Source organism: Pseudorca crassidens, chromosome 8 (assembly GCF_039906515.1).
Source record: "Pseudorca crassidens isolate mPseCra1 chromosome 8, mPseCra1.hap1, whole genome shotgun sequence".
NCBI lineage: Eukaryota > Metazoa > Chordata > Mammalia > Artiodactyla > Delphinidae > Pseudorca > Pseudorca crassidens.
The window spans coordinates 65,009,665-65,032,412 of NC_090303.1; the positions used below are offsets into that span (position 1 = coordinate 65,009,665).

General features: G+C 44.1%; 1 protein-coding gene across 3 annotated transcripts in view; it reads right to left on the bottom strand.

The window, feature by feature from the left end:
• DPY19L1 (dpy-19 like C-mannosyltransferase 1) overlaps nucleotides 1–10,012 on the bottom strand; it is a 95,706-nt gene extending 85,694 nt beyond the window's left edge. For all 3 annotated transcript variants that reach the window (XM_067746698.1, XM_067746699.1, XM_067746697.1), the window contains exon 1: nucleotides 9,645–10,012. In XM_067746698.1, the coding sequence (XP_067602799.1) occupies nucleotides 9,645–9,942 (298 nt within the window). In that variant the 5' untranslated portion in view covers nucleotides 9,943–10,012. The remainder of the gene's footprint in view (nucleotides 1–9,644) is intronic.
• Between the last annotated feature and the right edge of the window lie 12,736 nt (nucleotides 10,013–22,748).

Sequence of the window (22,748 nt, forward strand, 5' to 3'; positions counted from 1 at the left end):
TTTGCTTTTGGCTGCGTTGGGTCTTCATTGCTACGCATGTGGGCTTTCTCTGGTTGCGGTGAGCGGGGGCTACTCTCCGTTGAGGTGCGTGGGCTTCTCTTGTTGCAGAGCTCTAGACTCTAGACGCGGGCTCTAGACGCGCGGGCTTCAGTCCTTGTGGCACGTGGGCTCAGCAGTTGTGGCGCACAGGCTTGCTTGCTCTGCGGCATGTGGGATCTTCCCGGACCAGGGATCGAACCCGCGTCCCCTGCATTGGCAGGTAGATTCTTAACCACTGCGCCACCAGGGAAGTCCCTACCAAGTGTTTTAATGATGCTACGCCTTTGCTCCTGCCTGAAAACTACTAATTCATCCTTCAAAGTCAAAGGAATTCAAATGTGGCATTTTGTGAAGCTTGTCCTGCCAACATAGCTATTACACTTTTATTAGAGCACCTAAACAGTTCCCTATGCTAGGATGAGAAGCCTTGAGGCTGAGCTTGTGTTTAATTCATCTTAATATCTACATCTTCTAGCATTGTGCCTGGCACCTCACTGGGTTGAACTGTTAAATGACTATCACCATGTGAGAGAAATTAGAGAATATACTCAATTAAGTCACAACCTAAACACCTAAAGACAATATCTAAGCATTCCAAACTGCTCAAAGGGTCCCAATCATGTGAAGGTAAAACATATAACAAAATTAATATATTGAAGGAAATCATGTTTCTAGTCTACAGTACCTAGAAAAAATCAAAGCCCAGTTTCTGTATAGTAAACTAATAAGTAAAAAGACATTCTTTAGGACCCAGTTTGGGAAAGAGAAAACGGTCGTATATACCTCAGGCTTGGCCCCTTCCTTCTTTCTACACCTAGACTGTGTGTTATCAAGGGCTTTAAAGCCAACAAGTACCTAAATGCCTCCTAGATGCACAACACATTTTCCTAGAAACTGAGGACATTAAAGCGATAGTAGCCAGCATCTGGGCCTTTAAAGATAAAATCTTTGAGAGAGAAGATTTAGGTGCATAAAATAATGAGAGAACACATTAGGCACCCAAGCAAATAGCACAAAGTCTATGAACTGTAAGAAATCTGAGAAGGCAGATCAATAGTGGCCCTCTCAGCACAGGGTTTATTAAAGTGGGATGGGGGGGAGGGGGGATGGATTACAGGACATGATTACAATTTAGGCGAGGATTTATGGTGCGTAGCCAGAAAATAAGAGTTACAATAAGGCTGTATGTGGACTCTGATCCAACATCACAAAAGAATTCCCATCACTGATACTGGTGATACAAAATACACATGATATTGACAATAATGAGACATTAACTGAAGGCTCACTCACTATATATATAGTGTGTCAGGCTCTCAGAGCTCTAGGAACACCAGGAGGGGAGTTTGGCAGAACCACTCAACCAGTGGTATCAAGAACGGTAGGGCTTCCCTGGTGGCGCAGTGGTTGAGAGTCCGCCTGCCGATGCAGGGGACACGGGTTTGTGCCCCGGTCCAGGAAGATCCCACATGCCGCGGAGTGGCTGGGCCCGTGAGCCATGGCCGCTGAGCCTGTGCATCCGGAGCCTGTGCATCCGGAGCCTGTGCTCCGCAACGGGAGGGGCCACAGTGAGAGGCCCGCGTACCGCAAAAAAATAAACAAATAAAAATTAAAAAAAAAAATTAAGAATCGAATTCTTTTTTACCTTCCATGGTAAGAAAGTCATTCTTAAGAAGAAATATTCCTTAGATTTTATATGACTTATTTAGCTTCAGTCTCATCTTCACCAAATGTGAAATGAGGGGTTTTCACCTGGTTATCTCTATTCCTAGCATGTAATGACCTTGTATAGCTACAACTACTAATACTTAGGACTTCACACTGTCCAAGGGGCCTCCATGGCTATTTTCTGTTTTCCTTTTAGATCTTTCTGCTCCCCAAACTAAAAGCCTTGGCAGGTTTGACTCTTTTAATTTGTTTTTTCAATAGGGAAAAAAGGAATGCACTCAATTTATTAATAGAGACATTAAGTCTCAAAGTGAGAAGTAGGACTACTTTAAAATTCCATCACGATTGGAAGAAACTCTTTAGCTCCCAGGTAGAATTCACAGTGGTCTATGTAATAATGCTTGTAACGTTGACCTCAGTTAATTTGAATCTCCTCCATATATTTGGCATTGAGCAAAATAATACCTTACAACAGTTAGGGAAAAATTAAGAAATTCTCAATTATAATGAATAAATCTAACAACTGTTTATTAGTTGCAGTTCACAGAGCACTTTCACATATTAAGCAAAAAGATCCAGGAGCCCTTTTGAGGCAAAAATGGCTCTTAGTTTCCCATGAGGCCCAAGGTCACATGATTGGGATAAACCAAGGCCTCATGGATTGCCTGGGTTCTATGCCACTGGTGCCCTTCTAACTGGAAGCTTAAGCATTAAAAAATGTTAATAAGCACATTTAACCAAAAGGGTACACTGACATAAAGGAGGAAACTTCTTAGAAATAATTTAAAAATCAAGGACAAAGGTTTATTTTGAAGTGAAATTATAAAAACAGAACCTGGAAAATGTATATCACCACCCCCAAACAGTATAAAATTAGGCCTCTAAACAAAGAAATAGACAAAGAAAATGTTCACATTTAAAATATTTATGTATATACATATATTAAAGTAGGCAATACTTAATACAATTACCCAACATATGGGTTTTTAAAGCAATAAATTCTAACTTCCTTCTAAAATCGTATCCTCACATAATATGGACACAAATATTTCTAAATCAAACAGTAACCTACACTACCAATTTTCATAAAGTAACTTTCTCCTTACTAAAAAAAAATTCCATTCAGTTTTTAAAGAACAAGTATCTAGATAAAATATACACCTGAAATAATATGCTAGCTCATTAAATGCCCCTGAGCAAGCATAGTGAAACTGTAAAGCTTTAATAAATCTAATGGAAAAAAATGTATAAGCTACATCTCTTCACCAGAGGAAAAAAAAAAAAAGATCCATATATACACAATATACACCCAGGCCCAGCATATTATTAAGCAAGAGATTTTAACAAGTTCATTAATCGATAAGCCATTTAAAGTCTCAAGGCTATGGTTATGGATTCTCAAGGTTATGCATTCTCCCCAAATTGCAAACTGCCCTTGGGTAGCACAATGTTTTGCTTAGCCTTTAAATGATTAAGAAAACTGTGATACTGTTTTTTACTATTTTATTCTGTTTTTTTTTTTTGTAACAATGCCAAACAACCAACTAACACAATCAAAAACAATTCAGAATTTAGTAGTTTCCGAAAAAAGGTTATGCAAAGACAAAATGGAGACTGACAGGTTGACCATAAGGATTTAACAATCAGATCAATTCCCCATAAGCCACCAAAGTAGTGCTCTTGCTAAAAAAGTTATCAGGTCTTGGAACACATGAGATCATCTTCCCATTAAAGCATCTGTGACAGTTGCCTTAGATTGTAGATCTGAAACCTACAATTTGACAGATGTGCTTAACAAGCCAAGATACCTTAACTTTAATCCCAAACTTCACCCAGTGAACTCACTAGAGATGTCAGACCATTCACCTGGCCCATTTTAGTTTCCTCACATATCAAATTCCAGGAGTTAACTTTTAAGTTCTAGATTCCCATGAAACTTCCATGAAGATCAAAGATGAGAAGAGTGAGGAATCAGGTCTTATTTTAAAAAAACTTTTAAACATAAGTAGAAAACAGTAGCTCTCTGCTAGTTATGTAAGTACTTTATGATTAGTATTAAAACGTGGGGAAAATATTCTGAGGTGTGACATTTTCAGCACTGAAAGGCTGCACTACAAAAAGCAGTGGTTACTGTTAGGAAGTAATAGGAAAATGCAATGCAGAGCAGTAGTATATTAGGCAAATTTGAGTTGGCGTGAACATACGAATAAAGCCTCACTCTTCTCAATTATAACAATATTCTCAAATTAAAAATCTGTCAAGATGGCAAGTTTTCAAAAGTTATTGGCCAAGTGATTTATAAACTGTGTTTTAAGATATAGTTGGTGCTATTGTAAACTAGAAGATAAAATCACCTCCATCCTTGCTCAGTACAATGAATCACTCAGAACTTCTGTGAATGGTTTTGGTGACCGTGCTGTTATGTTAACATTTGCTGCTATGATTAAAATACAAAATGCCATCCAAGAATCAATTACGTGTAGTGAAAGTACTGAAAAACACACCTGATAATTGGTTACTTTGGAAAGGAAGTCAAATATGAGGAAATATGCCAAGAAAACATGAAGATATATGAGCTCTTAAATGCATTCGGGGGGGGGGGGGAGACAGTAATAATGCTGAGAAAATGAAAATTAGTATCAAAACAAAAATAAAAGTTACAATAGTTGTAGATTTATGTACTCTAAAAATTAATTCTTCCACTTTTTAAACTTAATCGTACTCAATGATTCTTGAATTATGAAAGATCACCCATGGAGAACTGATCTTTCCTATGAAACAGGACTGCTTTTTATGGGATTAAACAATAATATAAAGGTTTTGACCTAGAAAGAGGTGTAATTTTTACTAACTTTTATGACTAGTAATCATCAGAATGGTAACTAAAGAAAACTAGCAGACTCTTGAGCTTGGAAGAATAATGTTCCAATGGTTTGGGCAAAGTATAATCTGATGGTAAAAGATGAACTAGCAAAACAGGAATTTAAGATTAAACATATAAATTATAAAGCCTATGCTACCCCATTTGGAAACAAGCACACAGGCTTGTAGTCTCTATGATAATGTAAATATCTCATTAACATAAGCTTTAAGAGACATTATAATATAGCCTAATCTTACAAAGTGTGTAAAGCTTACAAAAATAGCTACAGTGCAAATTTTAGCAACATCCAAATACACACATGTAGATAATAAAGTTTTATCTGCTTTCAGTATTGATGCCATATTATGGGCCAAAAATCAATCACGAGCTGGTAATATATCCTTATATTTACACAAATTAAACTTATCACATTTGTTATTTATTTGAGCTCTCATGAATATCACATATTCAGAACCCTCCTAATTGTATATTTTAATAATAACATACATTTAAGTGATTATAAACATTCTTTAAAGTTAACCAGAAGTGTACTTTAGAAAGAAAAAACTGGTTTTAAACAGAGGAAACTCTCTAAAAGCCCAAATACCCATCCAACTCACTGGCTTTCAGGGAACTGTATTGGCCCAACATCTATGTATTAACACACCCTCAGGGCTGGTGCTCAGGTGTGTCTAAGTGTTTGTTTGAAAGCCATACCACAAGATGGCCAGTGGCCCCTGTGCCTCTCGGTTCCTCAGCTTTTCTTGCCCATTAAGCCAACCCCAATATGCTCTTTTTCCACTTCTATTCCCTTATCTCTAGTTATGATCCCTCTCTTCCTTATTTCCCCTGAAGAAGGAACAAACAAGAAAGCTAATGCTTACTGAGCACTAAATGTTGAGGTTTCTCTGAACTGGACCCTGGGGCTTCATTTCTCTTCTTGCTATTCTCACCCTAGAGAAGATGAAATATAAGCATAGCAGTTAAGAGCATGAACTCTGGAGCCACACTGCCTGGGTTCAAGTCCTGACCCTTCCACATTCTAGGGGTGACCTTGGGCAAGTTACTTAACATCTGTGTGCCTCAGGTCCCCAATCTGGTAAAATGGGTATGACAACCACAGTGTCATGGTGAGGACTGACTTAATAGTTAAATGAATTTGAGATAAGTCAGTTAATCTAAAATACTTAGAACTATGCCTGGCACAGAGTAAACCCCATATCAGGAGAAGATACTATCATCAAGTCCCATGAATTTAATACCACCCATTTGCTGATGACTCCCTGTTTTATGTCTCCACTCAGATCTCTTATGTCCCATTGCCTACTTGACATTTCTACTTGGACATCTCACGAATGTCTCAAAGGTAACATGTCCAAGATAGAATTCTTGATCTTTTCCCTTAAATCTGTCCGCTCACCACACCCCTAGTCTTCACCATCTCCGTGAATGCTACTCCAATTAAAATAACAGACATATCAGATGATAAATAGCAACTCACAGCCCGTTTTGGGAAAACAATAGAGATTAGGAGAAACTTTGGCAAACTGGGCTGTGTCCCCATTTAAAAGAGGGGAGGGGTAGATACACTTAGTTCCAGGGGATTGCTGTCAGGTAGGAATGTCAGCTCTGTGATGCTAGACAGTCGGCTCCTAAAGGGAAGCAGAACATCAGACTTTAAAGCTACTAATGCTTCCCTCCACCTCACCCCACCCCAGATTCTCATTTAATTGGTCTGACATGTGGCTTAGCTTTCGGGATTTTTTGAAGTTTCCAGGTGACACTAGTATACAGCTAAGGTTGGGAACCACTAGTCTAGTCCGGGTCTCCCATTTTTACATGTGTACAAACTGAGGCTCAGAGAAGCTAAATGCTTTGCTCAGGCACCAATGAATTTGAAACAGGTACAGAATCAGAAAACAGTTCCTCTAAGGCAGTGTTTTCAAACTGTGGGTCATAATACTAGATCATGAAATCAGCTTAATGGTTTATAAACAGCATTTTTAAAAAAAGGACAGAACAGAAAATCAAAATGCACTGTATATTATAGAGTGAGTACAGTGCATGACCTTTTTATTTTAAATGTATGCACATACTGCTCTTAGTCTCCATTTCCCTTTTCAAATCCGTTCTCCTCCCTTCTCTGCCTTGTTCCCAGCCCCAGGAGGCTGACCCTACAGAAAGATTCAGCTGGACCCCTTGCCTAAGGATTTCCCGTTGGACAGCCAGTGAGAGGCACCAGTGGGAGATCAGAGGGTGGGCAGAGTGTCTAGGGTCACTCTTCTTGGGTGATCCTGCCCCCACTCCACAGCTCTCCTTGGGTTCAGCTCCGGAGGAAGCTCCCTTTCCCCTTCAGGCCCAGAGGTGGTAGCACCTTCCCACTGGTGACAATCCCTGGGTGCTTCAGTGTCCTTTTTGGGTTCCTTAAACCTGCTCACACTTTTGAAAACAGGCCACTTGTTAAATCTGTTTCCTGCCAGGACACTGACATAAAACAGTTTGACAGACAGAGAGACACATGCATAAATATACAGGGTTGGATTTTCAGAAGTGTGAGCAGTTTAACGTAAATTGTGTTGCTTGCTGTGGGTTGTGGTCAAAAAAGTTAGGAAAACACTGTGTCATGGTTCTTCTTACTACACCACTGCCTCCCCTGGCTGATATAGGGAGCTACTGGGTTGAAACATCTAAAAATAAACATTTCAAAGACCTTCTTTATGACTGTTACCATTAAATGGTAAATAATGTCTAAAAAAAAGAAAAACACGTTTATTAAAATGGATTTTTTAACAGGGCTTAAGACTGCCCAACAGTGGTAAGGGCCATCCTGGTAGGTTGTGAGTTCCCCATCAGAGCTTCACACACGTGGAGGAGATGAGAGACTAGGGACCCCTAGTCAGCCTCTCTTTAAAAGGTGTGCTTCTATCAGGGAGCCTCAAGTTGTAAAATTTCTTCCAAAACACAAATGAAACAATTTTTGTCATAGTAAAATCCTGTACTAAAAAACCATACCATGTCAGCTCAGTTCTCACTCATTCTGGGAGGGAAGAAGAGTGAAAATGAGGCAGCTTTCAAAAATGTCTAAACTCTGCTCCTCTTTACAGGTTTTGAGAGTACAGATCCAGAGAAAGAACCAAACATTCCAGGTCTGGTTATTCTCCAGAATCATCTTTCAAGCTGCCCCGTGTCCTCATGTAAACGGTTAGCAAGGACAGAAAGTCTCTAGACCTTGGTCTGGTCATCCAACCTCCATCCATCTGATGGCCAGTGTCCAGAGTACATCCAAAAATGTGGGACAGCACCTTCACTGTACCTCTTTCCAATACCCAAAGGGATGAGTCAAGTAAAGTGTCACACTGTTACATTAATACAAAACTTAGGTATGAATCATTACTAGATTACTAGATCCAAATATAAGCCATCCAATATAAGATTCAAAGGAAATGAAATTACAAGCAAAGAAAATATGCACATAAGAAAATGGCAATAGATATTACTCTATGATTTGTTACTGTAACCTCCCTTAAGGAGTGATGCCCTTCCATATTTTGCTACAAAGTGGTTAATGTTTATAGTAGCTATCTATTCAAGAAAAATGCAACTTCATTCTGTCACCAGATATCAAATCAATATTATGCTTGTGCTTTTAGTTTAACAGCAACTAAAACTTGTTAAATGTTTTAGATACAAAGTGTCTAGCCATATAGTACCCACCCCTTTTAGTTCTGCTCCTCAGGATGTGCCCTGAAGTAGGGCAGGTGATAATCCCATGTCACAGAGAAGGCAAGGCTCGCAAAGGAAATAACTTGAAACTTAAACCAAACTTAAACACAGTGAACTGGATCAGGAGCCTCTGTCTCATCCACTGTACCATGCTGCCTCCCCAAGGTGAATTGAACTAACCTGCACATTGGCAAGGTTTTTCAAGCTCGCTACTGAAAAAAAGGAGAAATGTACTGAAAATACTAAATTTCTCTAGTCTTGAATCTACAATAGAAAAAAAAAAAAAAGTACCCCATAAGCAATATCAACATTTCTGAGCCCATTAAAATGTGTGCGTGTGCAGGCGCACACACACGGTGATGACTGGCTTTCTATGATTGAGTGGTTGTGATCTCAGGGGAAGCCGATTTGTTGTATTTTATTCCCTGGTCTATACTGAACTCCAAATTCTTTGGGGTCACTAAAGGAATTTGAAAGGACCAAGAGTTAAATAATTCAGTAGCCAAAGCCCATTAATGACATTATATAGGAAAAGGCAGTGTTACAGCATTTTACTTGCTGACTTAGACTTAGAAAAATTAGGCCTATTATCCAAACTGCTATAACTTGCCTTATCAGAATGTCGACCAGAAAACAAAGGAAACCTGAAGTCGGTCCACAACATGTGAATGTTTCAACTTTATTTTTTTCAGCACATCACTACATATCATTCGTTAGGTCAAGGCAGCGGATGAGGGGGAGCCCTCCATACCAATCTTTCCCAGGTCAGCAGGGTCCCAGCTTGGGGGCCCAAAACACAACACAACCGGGAAGGTGACGTGCGGAAGGGAATCACAAAGTGCCATCGGCGGTGTCTGCAGCCAAGAAGAAAAACAGCACGCCAAAATTTAATTATAAGTTTAGCAACTTTCTAGAACAGGGGACGTGCTTTTGCTTTGAGTTCAGTGGAATCGCTTCCAACCCAAAGCAAACCATCCTCCCGGACAGGAGGCGAGATAACTGGAAGGCTGCCGGCCCGCGCCAATCAGCAGCGTCCAATCTCGTTAGCGCAGACCTGCCAATTCGCTGCCAGGCCGGGCAGCTGTTGATCTCGGGGCCATTTTTTTTTTTTTTTTAAAGCAGAGACAGAGAGCAAGTAGGAAGGGAGCGAGGAAGACTGAGCCTAGGGGAGGGAGAGGGAAGGAAGAGGTAAGGATGTCCCAGGAAAACTCGGAGAGGGCTGCGAACTGGCAGGGACCGACCGGCGGGGCTCGGCGGCACGGAAGCCGGAGGAGAGCGGAGGGGAAGGGGAGAGGGGGCCCGCGCCTCAAAGTTCCGCGTCCCGGCGGCGCCCGCGCGCTGGGCTGCTCACCTAGCAGGAGCGTGGTCCAGGTCCGGCCGCGCCCCGAGAGCCGCAGGCCCAGCGCCCCGCGCAGCCCGGCCGCCAAGCGCCCCCCGAGGCCGCCCCCGGCGAGCGGCGGGGCGGGCTCGGCGCGGGGCCCCTTTCTGCCCGCGGCGCCCTTGCGCCGAGGGGACGGGGGCGCGCGCTCGGGCCCGGGCTCCCCGGCGCCGACATCTGGCGACCCCCTCAGCGGCGACTGCGAGGCACGGGGTGGCTGGGGCGGCTTGGGGGCCGCCTCCCGGTGCTTGTTCCGCGCCTGCAGGACCATCTTGGCATAGTCGCGCCCGCTCGCTGCGCGCGCCCGGACGGCGGCCGGGGAACGGCGGGCTGGCGGGGCGGCCCCGGCGCCGCTCACTCTCAGGCGGGCGGGCGGAGGGCGGGCCGGCCCCTCCCCGCCGGCGGGGAGGCGGGGAAAGCTGCAAGGCCTGGCGGCGGCTGCCTGCCTGGCGGTGCGGCCGGGAGGCGGCGCCAGACTCGTGCGCCCGCCGCCGCTGCCGGTTGTCACGGCGACCGCGGAACGCCGGGGGGCGGGGGCGGGGGCGGGGACACCCTGTGAGCGGCTGCGGTCCCGCTCCCCCCGCCCCTCGGCGCCGGACGCGCGCTCCCGGACAGCCAACGCGCACGCGCGGACTTCCGGCGAGGGCGGGGGCTGACCTGGGGCAGCCCGGCGACCCCGGCCCTACGTGGGACCTGTGCAGGACTCAGCCAGGGCGAGGGCACGGATCGCCTCCCGGGAGCGGCTGTCCCTCCCTTTGGGAGCGGCCGGGAAGAAGAAAGGGCCCTCTCGGGGCGGGGGCCGCTGGTCGAAGTTTCGGACCCGATTAAGGCTGCAAGTGGACCCCGAGAAAGCCCGCGTGGCCCAAGCAGCTCGTCTCGGGGACGGCCGGACCGGGGAGGAGACGCTCGGGAATGACCACGCGGGGGCGCTGTGCGTGCGCTCTGGAGCCTCGGTGGCCCTGCCGCTGGAAGAAGAGCAGAACAAAGTAGAGCCACTGGGTCACGTTACTCCACAATGTGTGGCCTTGCAGTTTAGAGCGCTGCCGAGTGCAGCTCCCGCATTCGCTGATACGACGAGCGGGGCAACCCGATTTTAAATGGCAGCAGAGTATCTCAAGGGGAGCTGTTAAGGGTCGAGACACAAGTGTGTGCCTGACATTAAAACTGAAAACCAGGGTAGGAGCCCAGGCTGAGGGTGATAAAATTGAGTGGACCGAGAAGAAAAAATTATCGTATGTTCTGTTACTTTTAAATGCTGTAACCTTGTGGCTTGAAAGAAAGCAGAAAAACTTTATTTGCTGTTAAAATACAAAACCTTAGTCGAAAACGCATTTTCTTACACGTAGCAAGCGGAAGGCATGACTGAAGGAAGCCCAGGAAGATTGGGAAAACCAGGCAGATCCCAGTTACCCTTCTCCCACCCACCCACCCTTGCATTCTTTGGACAAAACCCTACAGCCTCCTGGATAACTAAGTTCCTTTACTTGCGGTGTCCAGTGGGCTTGTTCCAAAAAGTTGTCCTTAATTCCCAATTTTGTAAATCAAGCCACATCGTTCTGATTATCTCCATTGTAATTCCAGGTGCTTCACGTGGCTGTGGATCCTTGCCCTTAAGTTTCTTTGTCCAGTGATTTCGTTATTTAAGGAAGTTAATTAATATCGGCATCCATTCACTGTTATGCCTTTTTAAGGGCAATTAATTATTTTATAAAGGGAAAAAATTTGCCATGCTAATTAATAATCCCTCATACTCTATATATTTTGTGAATTTGAATTTTCACCTGTCTTTCATCAGAACAGGGAACAACTATTTTTAGACACTTTTTAAAAAATTATTGAAGTGATATTACACAATGCTTGTATTCTGAAATTATGTGTCAGATGGATCCAGTGTGTTTCCCTCTTGGATTCAACTGGTACCATTTTGCCAGAGAAAACACTTGTTGAAAAAATAAATGAGTGATTGAGTGAATGAATGCAGGAGATAACATAATCAGATGAAGATTAAATATGCTGTGTTCTGTAGTTCACTTGAAAGTTACTTAGTTCTAGCCCTCCTCCCATGGTCTCGAATTTCTAGAAAACAAAGAAGCTTTCCTACTCAACTTCATATTGTCCCACAGAGCCTAACCCAGAGCTTGACTGTGAAAATTTGTTGAACTGTATTGAAAGAGGAACACCTATTGTTTAAGCCATACCCAGTGGGTTTTGATCAGTTCCACCAGTGCTGAGGAGTCCCTTCTCTTCTTGGCGACCAAGTGGGGGCAGTCTAGCATATTGGTCAAAACACATGGTGACAATAGGCCCATATTCCAGTCTTTGCTCTGACGTGTACCAACCCTATGACCTTGGCCAAGTTACTAGACCTTTTTTTTTTTTTTTTTTTTTTTTTTTTTTGCGGTATGCGGGCCTCTCACTGTTGTGGCCTCTCCCGTTGCGGAGCACAGGCTCCGGACATGCAGGCTCAGCGGCAATGGCTCACGGGTCCAGCCGCTCCGCGGCATGTGGGATCTTCCCGGACCGGGGCACGAACCCATGTCCCCTGCATCGGCAGGCGGACTCTCAACCACTGTGCCACCAGGCCCTACCAGACCTTTTTGAGTCTCGGTCTCCTCATCCCTAAAATAAGAGTAATAAAAACATCTACCCTACAGATTAGTAAAAATTAAGTAAGACAGTATATGTAAGGTATCTAACAATTACTTCCATCAAAGGAATTGCTCGATAAATGTTCAAAGCAGTGGATGCTGTATAGGGAGGGTGGCAAGTCTTCTGTCCTCCCGAAGCCTGAAGCTGACAGTCCAGAATGGATGTGAAGATGCAGAGGAACAGAGTGCTGAGGAGCAAGGACAGCTGTGTGATGTTTAGACCAGACCCACACGCTCTGGGCTTCAAGTTTCTCAGCTGTCTGAGCAGTTGCTCCTCCCCTTGAAGTTTCCTGCTTCCCACACATGCTTTACAAAGGATGACCATTTCATGGGTCATTAAGCTTGGATAAAATAGTAGGCAACTGCTCTTACTTCTCTCTCCCCTCCCCCCAAGAAAGGAGGATGTTTCACACAGGGAGAGTGGTAGGGCAAAAAATGGAATAGTCATGAAAGTTATGTGCCAGATTTCATTTTGTCTTTATAACTCTGAGACCAAAAGAGCAGAGAATGCAGTTTATTCATATTCATATCTTTAGGCTAAGGGCTGCCACATAGTGGTGGACAGACGCTAAAGAGAGAGAGAGAGAAAGGGGGTGGGGGGGACTGAAAGCTGCTTTTAAAAAAAAAAATGTGTGTAGATGATCCTAAGAAGTAATTCAAGATTATAATGAATACAGATTAAAGTATTACAATTACTGGGCACCTTTAATGCCTTTTTTCAAGAGTTCCAGATGTACCAGAAAGGTACTTCCTTATGTGACATTATAGAAATACTGGATCAAAGCAGACAAATTCCAAGGATAGAAACCCTACAGAGCAACCACTCATGAAAAATCCCTGGTCTGGTCACCGGGATACAAGCCCAGTCCTTTTCTCACTAAAAGCTACATCTTGGGCGTTTGAAATAAAAATTTTTAATTAAAAAACTAATTTTGTAAAAGCTTTGGGGATGGAGAAATAGGAAGTTAAAAGGAAATGCGCATAAAATAATAAAGACAAGTAAATGCCCCAAAATAAAGCCTAGCGATATTAAAGTATAGGGACCAGAGAAACATTGTTAAATGGACAATGAAAAGCAAAATTTGGTCAAGGGAAGACTGCCGGGAACCAATTTCCTTATTTCTTTACATTTGCATTTTCAAGGCCCTAATTAAAACTTCCAAATTTCCGCCTTTTCCTCCCACTCGCTCTCCTACCCACAGGAGTGACAGCAAAAGGAGGATCTTGACTGTGGCATCTGTTTCTCATTTCCTTGAACTAGGTCACTTGATCTGTTTATTGCAGAAGTGTCTGGGGGTCAAGTTCTAGATTCTGACAGTTGTGTCCCTCAGCAGTTGCTCATATCAAGAGAGGAACCTGCATAATCCAGGCACACTTCACAGAAACCTAAAATGGGTGCAACAAAGTATATCTGTATAACATTCAACTTTCCACAAAGCCCCAACATTAGCTTGTCACTGTTATAATGAATGTATTTCTTTAGTCTCTGGTGAGAACAAATGTAAATTGCCACTTTATTGCTTTTCACATTTTATCTTCTGTCTTTCTGGTAGCTGGCCTTGTAATTTAAACTGTTCATGCTCCAATGACTGTTCCTGAGAAACTCAGAAAGTTCATTATTAGTCCTAGTTCTAGTGCACTGTCAAGAAACACTCCATTACAGAGGGGCTTGTCTCCCTAAAATGCAGTTCCTGTTACTGAGGGCTTACTATGTCCTTGGTGTCTTAGTGGATTTCAGAGACATTAAAAATTCACATAAAGTCCTTATCCCCAAAGGTCTTACAGTTTCAATGGAGAGGTAGGGTAAGCTAGGAGAAAATATGATTGCGTAGGGAAATATGTAATTCAGAGCACAAGTACTGAAAGAGTTCCAAAGAGAAAAGACCACATCTGATACGACTGAGGAGTTTTCAGGGAGGAGATAAAACTTGTCTAGGCCTTGTTGGAACGATAGATCTTTGAACAGAAGGAAACTTGGAAAACACGTTACAGAGAGGGAACAACATATATCCGAAACCCTTGTGTGCTTGACCCATAGTAAGTGCTAACAGGAACATCTTAAATCCTTTTTGGAATGAGGAAGGGAAGAAACAACTAATATAAGTTTGAGGAATAAATAAAAGGATTAAAGAGATTGGAGCATGAAATGCTTAGAGTGCCCAGACATGGATCCTGGGTCTCAGAGCCCCCAAATCTATCTACCCCTGAGCAGACTCCTCGCCAAATGAGGCTGAGCACCTCTGTCCCGCAAACACACACACACACACACACACACACACACACACACACACACACACACACACACACACACACACACACACGTGGCCTTAGGAACACTGGGAGCGAATGAATCCCACTGTTAGCCTCTAATGTGAACAGGGACTTGCTCGCATCCAGCGGGCCTTTGCTGACTCATAGCCTGAGCCTCGCCCTCACCTGCTGCCAGATGCAGATAAGGTGGGAGACTGATTCATCTGGACATTGAAATGGTCAGTCCTCCGAGCCCATTCTCCAGGGTCAGCACCTGGATGTATCACACAATTTATCCTCTCCCCACTAAGCTGTTTCCTCCACCCGACCTTACCTTGTGCTCCCTAATACACTCCGCTCATCTCAGTGCTCTGTACCTCTTGGCTCTTTTCAGAGGCCCTTTCTCCTGTAACAGGTTCATTCCCTCATATCTCCACCCCCTTCTTTCCCTGGAGCTCCTTTCTGCCTCTGGAAAGCTCCTCTGAAGCCCTTGTCATCTCTACACTTCAATCGTTGCTGTCCTCTACAGATTACCTGGTAATACTCCCCCCACCGTTTACTGTAGCCCTGGCCCCCCATCCTCTCACTTCCTACTATTGCTGCAAATGACTTAAGCACCTAACACTGAACCTCTCTGCTCCCTGAAATCCTCATCTCTGGTGACCGGCATTCCAACTCCATGTCATTGCCCCACTCCAATGGCCCCATCCTGCTTCTTGTCATTACCTCAATCTGGCTTTGCTCCTGCATTTAAAATCCAAGCAACCCACCTCCAATGCCTCTAAGTCTCCTTGTTATTCCATCTCAAGTGCCAGGGCCCAGCCCATCACTGCGACTCTCTCTGTCAGGATCTCCCCCCGCATTCCCTGCATGGTCCTTCCATCTCACTGACCTGGCAAAATCCCACTGTCCAACTTTGGGTCTATGCCCATGCTACTGGAGTTCTGGAGAAATCCCATGGCTTGGAAGGCAGGAACTCATATGAATTCTTAGATTCCATTGGCAACTGGACCTGAGTGCTGCCCTGAAATCTTCCTTCATTCCCCTGGTCCCATTCTCCAGAGCAGATGCAGCAAATGTTCGCTAATGCTGTGGACTGAATTTCCTCCTCCCCAGATTCATGTGTCAAAACCAAATCCCCAGTGTGATGGTGTTTGAAGATGAGGCCTTTGGGATGTGATTAGAACATGAAGGCAGAACCCTGAGGGGGATTAGTGCCCATGAAAGAGACTTAGAACTCCTTCTCCTGCTTCCACCATGTGAGGACACAGCAAAAAGAGGGCCATCTCTGAATGGGGAATGAGGCCCTCGCCAGACACTGAATTTCCCAGCACCCTGATCCTGGACTTCCCAGCCTCCAGAACTGTAAGAAATAAACGTCTGTTTTTTATAGGCCGCCTAGTCTATGGTATTCTGTAGAGCAGCCTGAGCTGGCCATGACAGCTAGTCTTGCAAACCTGCCACACCTGTCTCACCAACTCCCATACTCCCAGCAGACGAGGGCTTTCCCCCTACTCCATGGAGAAACTGGACACTATCAGGACTTGCCTCCCTGTCCTCCCATATACCCACAAATTTACCCAAGACCCTCCTTCCTTCACATCACAAGAAGGAGCCCCTCTTCCATATGCAACCAACCTCTTCTCCAAGGGTTGGTTTACTCCATCCCACCATCTTGGTGCCTCACTCTACCAACTAACTGCTGGGTCATCTCTCTACTGTTTGGGTTGCCTTCCAACAGCCTCAATCTTGCCCAAGTGACTCCCGTCTTAATTAGAACTATCTCCCAAACTAACATCTCCCCAAAACAACTGCCCTCTCCCTCTCCTTACTTCATTCATAGATATTCCTGGTAGAGTTCCTTATACCTGTCATCTCTGCTTCCTCATTTCCCAGTCAGTCAAGCTCATGGATGTCTGGCATTGTATCTAACATACCACAAAACTGCTCTCATTGAGATCACTAATGACCTCCACATTGCTAAATTCACAGGACACACGAGTCTTTATCTGGCATCTGACCTCTCCCTTCCTTTGGTTTCTCTGACACACATGTTCTTGGGTTTTGTGTCTCTTTGTTCTTTTTCAGTCTCCCTTGAAGGTCCCTCTTGTTCACTAAACATTGATGTCTTCTAGGGTTTAAAACTGAGCCTTTCCTCCTTTGACTCCATGCACATTCCCTGGGCAATCTCATTACTGCCTTTTTTCTAGAGATTTCCAAACATGTGTCCCCAGCCCAGATTTCCTCATTGAGCCTCAAATCCATATCTCCAACTGCCCATTCGATGCTCACACTGGGATGTCATTTTGGCACTTCGAACCCCCAAATCCAAATCTGTGTCATTTCCAGTCACCTAATCTCAGTGAATGACACCACGATTTTCCCTGTTCCCGTATCCAGGGAGTCATATTTATGTCTCCTCTCTTACTTCCAACATCCAATCAATCACAGAATCCTACTGATTCTATCCCATAATTGTCTCTCAAATTCCTTTCTTTCCATCCTCACTGCCATGGTCCACCATCTATTTCCCATGAGTTTCAGCATCATCTCCTATTTGGTTTTGCATCTTCTCTTGCTTCCCATCGTTATTCCAGAGAACCATTTCTAATATGCAAATCTGATGTCACTTCTTCTTAAAAAATCATTCAGCACTTCCAAATTCCTAAACATGACTCACTAGGCCTTCATGAACTGTGCTCTGTCATACCCTCTCCCTACTTTTTTCTTCTTCAGCCTTATCTCTCACCATTCCCCAACACTCTGTGTCCTCCATCCCCCTGGACCTCTACACATGCCATTCTCTTAAACTGTCATACCTTTGTCCTGCCCAGCCCCTGGCAGTTCTCCTGGATAACTGGCTTATCCTTAACACCTCACTTAGAAATCAGCTCCTGCAGGAACTTTCCTCCCCCCTCACCCTGAACCATACATCAAGTAACCTAGACTATCTCCTGTCATATCACTTACCACACTGTTGATTTGCCTGTTTATTTGTCTGACTTCTCTGTTAGACAGTAATTTTCTCAAGGGAGAGCTCTGTATTAGGTCAGGTTCCCCGAGAAGACTCTAAGATGAAAATTTGCAGGCAAGTGGTTTTGGGAGGGGGCACTTTCAAGAACAAAGCCTGTAAGGGAGTGAAGGAAGTGGAATTGGGCAAAGAGAAATTGAACTGCAATGTAATTGTAGCAGAAGCTTCAGCCAATCCAATAGGGAGACCTGGAGTTAGGATGGCCCTTCCTAATCATCCTAAATTGTGGCAAGGATCCCAAGTCTTTGACACCACACCAGCTGGTTATTGGTGGTGGCTGCTTGCAAGGAGTGAGCGAAACCTGGGCAGGCAGCTCCACAGAATGTGTACAACTGAAAGCTAGTCCCCAAAGGGATTCAGTGGTGAGCCCTCAGCCACCTACACCCCTGGCTTCAAACCTGAAGGGGAAATCTGGGTAGCATACCACAGTCCCCTCTGCCAACACCCTGTGGTGTCTCAAGGCCTGGCACTCTACAGGTGCCCATATTCTCTTTGTAGGTAAATGACTGAATGTATGAGTAAATGAATTAATTAAACGGCAGAAAACAAAGTTAGTTAGATTAAATGCATTGAGATTTAGAGCCTTATGGAAGGACAAACTTTTCTATTTGAAAACAGTGAACTCTAGTGATCAAAAGATTGATGGGTTACAAATAGGATATGAAAAAATAGCAAGTAGACATGCTCTGAGGATGTAAACTTGTGGCATGAGGGTGGTGGGGATGGCTGAGATGATAGCAGGAAGATTGACAGGGGACAAAGCCCAGGGCCTGAGAGTCTGCTCCTATAACCAGGACAATGGAGTATAGAAGGCCTATAAGAGGATAGTGAGAGCATGACAGGACAAATATGAGACCAGCTAAAATGTTAAACTAACTCTTTGGAAGATATTTATGACTAGGTGTACTCGATCTCATGTATGAGTTATAAGCAGAGATTCACCGTTTGAAATGTAAGGACTATAAACTGGATGTAAGTCTAGCCTTCAAAGGTATTCACTATACATTTCTAAACTATAATGATTTTGGATTAATTTTGCAGATATATTTAAAAACTAAGAGATTTAGTTATTTTACTTCCCAAGCAGCTATTAATTCAACTCAGCTCGTGCCACTAATCCTGGTTTATTTTCAGAAACTGACATTAAGAAAATAGCTGGAGACAATTCATTGCCATCTCAAGATGACCCGAAGCCCACAATGTTCAGCAATGCTGGAGTGAAGGAACATCTTACTTTTGCTTGCTGAGTAGCTGCATGTTGCTACAGTGTCCATTTTGTCCCAGGCTACAGGTTAGGGAGAAGTAACAGGTAAGGAATCTTTAGCTCTTCAGAAAAAACTGACATGGGTTCCAGCACCTGATTTTGCATCCAGACAACGAACACTGTGTCTGGAGTCAAGGTTTCTCTTACAAGAACTGAAGTGCGAAGTGCAGTGAGATAGTGTGCTAGCCCTGGCGCCTTGCTTGAGGGGCAGTGCAAACCGTGCCTGGTTGCTGGAAGCTTTGGGAGGCTATGTGGTGTGGGTTCTGTGCAGCCTCAGGAGGAATCAAGATCCAGTTGCCATTGGCCCTGAGTTAATGAGAGAAGAGGGGCACAAAGAAAAAGAGCTTATCCCAATCCTTTCTGACCTACCCCAAATGGCCTATTTGTTGGGTTAGTGGACAAAGGAGCAAGAAGTGGCAGTGTCTGAGCACACAGCCCAAAATTTGAGGAGTTTCCGACTGATGGGGGTCACTGGTGATGGGTGCAATGGTGTTAGTGATGCTTTGAGGCCAGTGCTTTTCCTGACACCGTTCAAAGTGTGAAAGTCAGAGGGGGCTAAGCTGGGCCTCCAGATTCCCCTGAACAGATGCCACAACAACCCAGTGATTGGCCCAAGTGTGCGTCTTGCTTTGTGCAGAGTTTTGTCACACTTGGATGTAATATGGTCCTGTGAGCAATTCTGCATGACCCTCTCTGCAGTTCCTCTGGCAGCTTATCACAGCACGCTTGATTCACAGAGAGACTAGATGTTTGCTCGTCTTTCTTCATCTCCCACCATGAAATAAACACAACCAGGACTTTAAGAAGTTACCTGCGGGCATGGAAAGCCTGATGTAACTTACTTAATATAACATAAAGAATGACATAATACAAGATCAGCCCTTGATAACAGTCCTGGACAACCAGAGAAATGTTTGGGCATGCTTGAAGTCCACTCCAGCCAGAGTAGATGCACAATGAAATGAGAACATTGGGAAGTTAAAAACTTTTATAATTCATTATGTTTAAAATAAATAAGCTACAAGGTTGTATTATACAGCACAGGAAATACAGCCAATATTTTATAATAATTTCAAATGGAGTATAATCTATAAAAATATTGAATCACTATGTTATACACCTGAAACTAATATAATATTGGATATCAACTATACTTCAATTAAAAAAAACACTGTTGGGCTTCCCTGGTGGCTCAGTGGTTGAGAGTCCGCCTGCTGATGCAGGGACTCTGGGCCCGTGGGAGCGGCTGGGCCCGTGGGCCGTGGCCGCTGAGCCTGTGCGTCCGGAGCCTGTGCTCTGCAGCGGGAGAGGCCACAGCAGTGAGAGGCCCGCGTACCGCAAAAAAAAGAAAGGGTTACAATTCAGCAAGTGCAAATGTTAAAAAAAATTATTTCACCTTAACATAACCTTACCATGTTCTAAATTTCTTTTCTTTTGTGACTGTTTGGACAAATCCATGTATTTCAGAAGCCATTGAGTGAATAGGATGGTTGAGGAAGAAAGAGTGTGGTAAGACAAGAAGAGTTCCAAGGACCTTAACAAGGATGGCCCTTGGAATGGAGAGAAGGCAGAAGGAGAGACAGAAGGCAACAAGTTAGGGAACAGGCAGCTCAGTGGAAGCACAGAGGCAGAGACGACACTGATGTTTGGAGTCCTTCAAGCAGCTTGGTGCAGTGCCTCTGGGAAGCTTCCCTGAACCCCCAGGACAGGCCACCTGCTGAACCCCAAGCCTGCCTCATCACTACTTTGCCCACTGGAGGAGCTCCACCTTCACTAGTTTATTTACTGGGATTCTGTGCACAATTTTATTTTAAAGATGGCACTGCTGCTTTAAAAAGTAAAGTCAAGCAAAATGCCTAGGAAGCTTGTTTAAAATGCAGATGACTGACCCTTGTCCCTAGAGAAGTTGGGACAAAGCCATAGGTAGACTGCCTGTCTAGCCAGGAGGCTCCTGACCACACCTTGTAAAACCTGGCCTGGATGGTGGTTTAAGACTCATTTACTCCATATGAATTTGTTCTGAGTGTTTGGAGGTCACACTTCCCAGTAAATTAAGATTCTTTCTTTTGCTTCTAATTTGCATTTTTTAAGACAAATAAATATTTTCTCAAATCCCTCTATTATTAATATTTAATAATCTGTACATTTGAGAAGGACATACGCAGGAGAAGCAAATAAACTGTGCCTATAGAAAAATAATGGACAAAGCAATAGAGATTCATCTTCACAAAGTTTATCCTTCATCCTTCTTTTTGGAGTCATATTTTGGAAGAATAGTTATTAATATCTATAATAATTCTTCTTTAGTAGTTTAAGATGGATCTTGGAAATAGGTCTTGAAAATACTGCCAAGAAAATGAGGTAGGTAACAAGAGATCATGTACTATTAATAAAACTTTGTTAAAAGGTTACACAGATATATTATTTTGGGTTCTGCCGGAAGCATCTTTGGTGTCACCTGACCCTTTTCTTGGAACCTGAGGTTGGGGGAAGGAGGTACAGGGAATACCCACAGCTGCTCAGTACGGACCCACAGGCCTGCCAGGTCGCGCTCTGCAGCTCTGGCAGCATTAACATTACCTGGGAGTCTTTAAGAAATGCCAATGCCTAGACCTCACGCAGACCAGTGAGATCAGAAAGGACTAGCATCTGTATTTATTAGAAGCTCCCCTGGTGACTCTACCAAACGGTGAGGCTGAGACCCAAAACCTTAGGGAAAGAAGGAATTGATCTCTATTTTTATTTCTTAGTTATAAGATAGATTTTTAACATATATTAATTTATCTTCATGCAGGGTCTGTGCAGTAAAGCAAAAACAATGACATGCAAGGAATGTGGGATGGCATGCTGATCAAAACAGAGAAGTGACTTTCACACATCAGAGGAAGACCTTGTCCATGGCACTGGTCTCTACCTAAATCCCTCTTTTGTAGCCTCTTCAACATTTAGATCAGGTTACAAATGTTAACTTAATCTGCAGAGCACAGTAGTACACAGCACTGGTTGAAAAAGTATTTGGAAATTCAACCTGGAACGCCAGGGGTTCATCTCCTACCTCCTGCTCCTCCCCTCAGCCCAGCCCCGGCTTTCCTACAGCTTGGAAACCCTGAGCAGGAATCTCCTCTTCCCCCTATGCCTACCCTGGACCGGCCAGAGACAGAAAGAGCCTGAAAATGATGGATGTAGGGAAGGAGCAATGAATCAAGGTGCAAGTATGAGAAGCCAGTGAAGAGAGTCATGGAGTATTTGGGAGAAAAGCTCCTTGTGCCAAATCTCATTTTTCCTGGAGATACCCAAGCCCAAGACATATTTCTGGAGCCAGCCAAGGAAGAGACCCATGAAATTTTAAGTATCTTGAAAGCAAAAGAAATCCAGGCCGAGGCGTCCTGTGTATTTACATGCAGACACGGTGCAAAGCAGTAATGATGTATTTGTTCTTTACACCCCAAAACAACATGACAACATAAAACATCAAGGAAAACGCTCAAAAAAAGAAAAGGCTCGCAGAGCGGCTGGGCCCGTGAGCCATGACTGCTGAGCCTGCGTGTCCGGAGCCTGTGCTCCGCAATGGGAGAGGCCACGACAGTGAGAGGCCCACGTACAGCAAAAAAAAAAAGAAAAGAAAAGGCTCATAATAACAAATAATAGTAGCCGCTATAAAACTAGCCTCGGCCAGATCTCAGGCACTGTTCTATGTCTTTTATACACACCATTTAATCCTCACAATAACTTACAAGGTGCATACTTTTATTATCCCCAGTTTAAAGGGGAGAAACCACAGAGATGCTGGGTAACTTGCTCAAGGTCAGAGCTGGTTAGAGATGGAGCTGGGATATGAACTCAGATGGGGCCACTCTGCCTCACGCTTGAGTCTATGCTGTTTT